The sequence below is a fragment of the Emydura macquarii genome, unplaced genomic scaffold (genome assembly GCF_026122565.2).
Source record: "Emydura macquarii macquarii isolate MOO-44397 ecotype Brisbane River unplaced genomic scaffold, CSIRO-AGI_Emac_v2 contig_3477, whole genome shotgun sequence".
NCBI classification, from domain to species: Eukaryota; Metazoa; Chordata; order Testudines; family Chelidae; genus Emydura; species Emydura macquarii.
Genome location: NW_027133614.1, coordinates 860,379 through 866,378, shown reverse-complemented (window position 1 = coordinate 866,378; position 6,000 = coordinate 860,379). Strand labels below are relative to the sequence as shown.

The 6,000-nt window shown below is 45.1% G+C and overlaps 1 protein-coding gene across 2 annotated transcripts in view; it reads left to right on the top strand.

The window, feature by feature from the left end:
• Window positions 1-595: 595 nt before the first annotated feature.
• The window catches only part of ACBD6 (acyl-CoA binding domain containing 6), a 116,250-nt gene continuing 110,845 nt past the window's right edge, over window positions 596-6,000 (top strand). The window contains exon 1 of one of the 2 annotated variants that reach the window (XM_067535150.1): window positions 596-1,010. In XM_067535150.1, the coding sequence (XP_067391251.1) occupies window positions 819-1,010 (192 nt within the window). In that variant the 5' untranslated portion in view covers window positions 596-818. The remainder of the gene's footprint in view (window positions 1,011-6,000) is intronic. The other variant, XM_067535149.1, reaches the window with a different exon arrangement.

The window sequence follows — 6,000 nt, the reverse complement described above, 5'->3', positions numbered from 1 at the left end:
TTTTTTAAATTGACAGCTCAGTATTTCACTTTTTTGTGAGAAGTCACCTGTTTGTATCAAATGGCTTCTTACAGTCAATTCACAAGTAATAATTGAGCTCTCAGTGCACTCTAGACTACATGACAAAACACTCCTAGATTGCATCCCCTAGCACTTCTAGATTGTGATATCACAGGACCCAGCTAGTTGACTAAAATGTTTTGGCAGATTCTTTCCTTTTAGTCTATGGGGGGGGATGGAAAAATTAGCACAGAATGTTCTAGAAAAAACCAGCTGGGGGGACTAGTGGTGTACTGGAGGTGTCACCTCAAGGGCTAAGAGGCTATTGACGTCTCCAGGGTACTAGCTGTGCTACTGGGTGGGTAGCTGTGTGGTTATGTAAATGATTTTCTGCCAGGAAGCCACCAATTTGTTTCACAACTGAATTTCTGACCCAGGCCCAGACTGGGACCAGGAGACCCTACTGCTGGGCGTTAGGCCCAGAAGCTCCCGTCTCCTCCCCGATCCTTAGCGCTTCACCACTAGCCTCCGCCCACCCGCACGCGGGGGGCGGGGGCTGGGAATCCTTGCCCGGCGGAACCTTCCTCGCCCTCTCAGCGTTTTCGCCCGCGCCGCTAGCAGCGCTACACCGCGTGCGTCCCTGGAGAGGCTCGCCTGGCGCCCGCCCAGGCCCGGGATCCCTTCGCGCGCTCAGCGACAGTTACCGGCAGGAAGCGGCCCCTGGCCGAGCTCCCTTTGGGGGAGGGACGGCCGCAGGCGCCGGCGCTGGTGGGGGGACGGAGCGCGCTGGCGCGATGCAGTGAGGGGGCGGGCGGGCCATGGCGTCCCCGTTCCTGGCCTCGGCCAGCCAGAGCGGCGGGGAGCCGAGCTCTGGGGAGGAGTCGGCCGGGCCGGAGGGGGAGGCCGGGGCTCTGGCGGAGCAGTTCGAGCGGGCGGCTGAGCGGCTGCCGGGGTTGGTGCAGGTGGCCAGCAGGGAGCAGCTTCTCTACCTGTACGCCAGGTACAAGCAGGTAAGGGCCGGGCCGGCGGCTCTCCCCCTGGCCAGGGACAGTCCCTCCCTCATGGCTCGTTGCCTCTGTCCAGCGCCGGGCACCGACCTGAGACAGGTCCCCCATGCTTCAAAGTGCTCCCTTGCGAGCGGTCCTGATCCGGCCGTTTTATCGCGAGTCTGCCCAAAGCCCAGCGGCCCCGTGGCTCTGTGGGACTCTTCCCCCTTCCTTAGCAGGGTCTCCGGCCCTCGTGCTTGCGGAAAAAACGCTTGGAAACGGGATCCCAGGGCGCCTAAAGGCTGTGGAGCTGGAAAGCAAAGGAAAAGGATTCTTGTGTTTATTTTACATTTTCATTCTTTGTAAAGGAAATCTTGTGATTTAGGCGGGGGATTAGGGAGATCTGAGTTATGACTTTTCAGTGCTTCGGGTTGTCATTGCTACCTGTGCATGGGACCATGTGTTAGCTGTGGCTTTGGGCTGGATATATTGTGAGTGGAGATCAGCCATAGTCAATTGATGGCAGAACACAAGTTAGTTTTCTTTACTTTAGGCTAATGAATAAAGTACTTAAATGGGGACCAGGAGATGTTCAAAAAGGAATATAGTCAACTTGTAATTAACTACATTAAAACAATTAGTTAAAAGTAAGTGCATTTACTCTACTTTCTATGGTGCCCCCCTTGCCAGTTTTTATGGTTTTATATTTGCCTACTTTTAACAACTGTTTTAAACCCTCTTGTTGCTGTGTGAAAGACTCATAAACAGGGGAAAGTGTATAGAAAGTATTGTTAAGTACACTTGGCATGTGACTTTACATGTTACTTGTAACAATAGGGTTATTTTTAAGTTGATGGTATCCTTTTACAATTACAGGAGTGGAGAAATGGATGGCAAGGTGGTGGGGAAATAGATACAAAGCCCTTTCACTTCTAAGGCCCTGATTCTGTTAACACTTGTATATGAGCTTGACTTCAATGGACTACTCACATGCTTAGCTTTAAGCATGTGCCTAAGTGTTTGCAGGATAGGAGCTTAAATCAGTGCCTTAAATCTGATGCAGGTGATGGAAAGTCTACTATCTGGTGGGTGGTCTTCAATGAGAAGAGGTCTTAATCTAGGTCTTTATAGAGAGACATTTGTTATAAAACTATTGTCTTAGGGCTTGTCTTTACTTACCTCCAAGATTCGGCGGCAGTCGACCGGAATTATGCAAGCTACGCAAAAAACTTGCGTAACTCCCTTCAACTTTTCTGCTTCTGCTCTGCACGCCGTCTTCACTGCACTGCGCTTACGGGAACCGTGTTCCTGTCGATGCAGTGCCATGCCACTCAAGAAGGTGGTCTTAATATGTTGATTTCTGGATCAACTGAGCGGGTCTTCACTGACAGCTCAGTCGATCCAGAGAAGTCGATCTGATGGCAGCGAATTTGCCACTGTCAGGGAAGACATAGCCTCAACTGGCACTCTCTTTTCACCTTGTTGGTTTCAATATGTGATCTGGTTGAACATGGAAGTACCCTCATATCCTTACAGGTCATTCCCACAACCAATTGGGAAATGTTGCTGTGGAAAAGCTAGCACTGTCACTGCTCTTTCATTCATAGACCCCAGTCCTGCAATAGGATCCACAGGGGTGGACCCTTGCTCCCACATGGAGCTCCCTTGAGTTCAGAGGGGTTCTTCAAATGCAGAAGGCTCCACCTATGTAGATCTGAGTGCATGTTTGAGGCCTTAGATTGGGCTATAAAAGCAGACTAGACAGTTTAACTCTTTGTTCATAGTTTCTAATTGGTTTCACCTTCAGTTTGCATGCACTAGCACAGAGCATTGGAATGCAAAGACTGCAGGTGGATGGGTAATGCTAACTCTCTTCATCTGACATTTTAAAAAAATCTTGAAAATATTTCTTCTAACATCAATTTTTATAAGACATTTTCATAATAAAAAACTTGCATTGTAGGCTAAAACTTCTTGATGGAGTCTTCAGAAAGTTTTCCTTAAGTGGCCTTATTCCATTTCTCTTTCAAATGGTATTGAATATCACTGTAATTTCACTAGGCATAAGGTGGACGGTTGGAAATATGGCTCCTCCTTGCCCTCCAGCTCTGTATATAAGTTATCAAGCATTTTGCCCCCATGTTCTGTCTGTTTATGTCAGGACTCTGAAGTATCTTCTCTTGCTGTGATAACTGGCTAACCTAAATATTCCAATTTCTTCCAGGTTTTAAAGGGGCACCCTCAGCTTGAAACCTAGTCCATTTGCTAAAGTGTTTTAAAATAGTTCCAGGTGTTATACCTGCCTTGGAGTCTCTCTGCCAATTTTTTCCAGTTTTACAATAGTACTTCCTCGTGTTTTTACATGGTATTGTTCCCCTTCCATGTTAGTGTGTGAATAACTCTCACAAACAAAAAGGAAAACAAGGGAGCTGACTAGACACCAAGTGCTATCAAATGCACAAAGTCAGCAAACTGAAAAACCCCAGAAATTGGTCTCTTTCAATTATAGTGACTTTAAGTCTCATTGTAACAATGGTGAGACAGATTTAACTCTTAGGTTGTTGGTGTCCTTTTAAACAGGATGTTTGGTGTGACTTGAAAGTTGTAAGTGAATGTTGGCACACTTGGAGAGTTTGGATTAGTGGAGAAAACGTTAGCCAGGTATATATTTCCACTGACTTTCTCCCAAATTGAAATTACTATGGACTTGTGTCTCCACTGTTACCGCTCAAATGTTCTTTGAAAAATTGGAAATGGCTTACTATCTCCATGGCCAGTGGTCCCCAGATTGTGGTTTGTGAACCATTAAGAGTGGCCTGTGACAAGCTAGCTGGTCACATGATGCCTAGTCTCCTCCATGTTTTCTGCTGCTTCTACAGGTGTCCAACCCTTGGACTGTAAAAGGAGCTGAAAACGAGGAGGGACTGCTAACCTAGCTGCCTCGATTTGGGACTACTGCTATGTTAGAGGATGAAAGGAACTGCTCTTTGGAGCCTCCAGTGTGATTGAAACTGCCAGTCAACAGCAAGAGATGAGTGTCCAGTGGTGAAAGGATCAGGCAGTGTGCCCCAAAAGAGGAGCGGGTAGCTGGGTAACCTGTCCAAGACAGCAGGAGACAAGCACTGGGAATCTTTTGGAGGGGTCAAGGATTTGATGGTCAGATGGCAGAGAATCATGAAGGGAGCATAGGAAGATAGAACAGAACAGATGGGAATGTGTGATGAAATGAAGAATATGAGTAGACAATGATTTTTTTTTAAAAGGAGGACAAATGCTTACTGCATTAGAAATAGCTAAAAATACTTAATATTACATTTCCATGTAAATAGTTGCCATTGTTGCCATGTTGATGCTATCCAACTGTGGATGGGATGCAGATGGTTCATGAGGTATCAAATGAGAGGGGAGGCAATCTGCTAGAGTCTCTTTTTAGGGATGTAGTCCTACCTTTGTAAACATTTAACAAACCCTGCTCTAAGTCCAGGAGGTTTCAGTTGCTCGCAATGTGGGTTTCTCATATCATCTTAAGTGTTTCATAGCTGCACTGGGTGGAAAAGGGACTACAATACAGTATATCAGCTTTATAATTGCGTTGACATCTGATATTGGGCTCCAGAGGATTTCTCATTGCCAGTGGTGAGATGAGAAATGAGGAGCTTAATGTTATTTAGCTTGAAATTACTAGGAAGAAATTCTTCATTAGTTTTCACAAAACCTTGATTTGTTCCAAGCAAAAAGAGCTGCTGACTGCATTGAGTCCTACCATATTTCAGTAGCTGAGGTTTTAGACTGCTGGCAGAGAGGTGTGTGCGATGCTTTTGACTGCCCCTTATAGAGTATCAACTTAATATGGTGTGTCTTGTTAACTCTATGCAATAGAGTATCATTTTGAGTTGGTGTACACACAACAAAATACAGAACAAATATATTAAGTAAAAAAAAAAACACCCAACAACTCATAAGGGTCTTACCTCCAGAGTCTGGGATGTTTGGAGGCCAGGCTTCCACTCTGCTCTTATCTCATCCTCCTGTGTTGAGTACTATTGCTCAGCCTTAAAGAAGACTGTGTTCCGCATTGCCTAGACACAGTGGGGCCAGTTAAGGACAGAGCCTACATTTTGCAGATGTGGGCATCACTCCAGTTAAAGTCAGAGGCAGTCTTGCATGCACGAGCTACTTACTGCAGGATCAGGTCCTGTTAACTTTGATTTTTGTGTGTGTGTGGCACTTTGTGATTTAAGACAAAACTGTAGTATTTAACACAACCCATTTCTAGTTATAGAAGTCATATCAGTATGCATAATAGGCTGCTAATGTATTATCCAGTGTACAGAAGTATTACTTGTGTGCAAAATGTGCTGACTTAGATCTGTCCACTGTCCCTGATTTGACATCCTTGTCTGTTAATATTTCTTGTCACCAAAGGTTTTGATTTAAGAATCAACAACACCATAAAAGAGATGATGGTAACAGCTGAGTTCTCTGTTAAAATACTGTACATTATTTTTCTAAAACTATTTAGATACTTAAACATTCTCCTGGATTTTTACTACCTTTTATTGGAGGCAGTTTCAGTTTTTTATTAATTTTATCTGATTTTGTTTGTGTCAGGAGCTTAAGAATAAAGGAGTTACTCAGTTGTTGGCTCTCATGAGACAATGTTGTCAGCTGCTGGGATTGAACCCCAGTAGGAGAGGAAGAATGGTCCAGTGGTTAGGGTGCTAGCCTAAGACTCTGGAGACCTGCTCTGTCACAGACTTCCTGTGTGACCTTGGGCAAGTCACTTAGTCTTTGTGTCTCAGTTTCTTATCTGTAAAATTGGTGTTGTAAAGATAAATACATTAAAGATTGTGAGGCGAGGCACTCGGGCACTACAGTAATGGAGACCATATAAGTATCCAAAGTAGAAACAGAATAGCTAGTTGATGATAGTCCAGTGCCTCATGCGTTTTCAAACTCAGTGAAAGAGCTGTGGTATTTGAAGAAGGCTCTCCTGATATCTATCTATCTAACG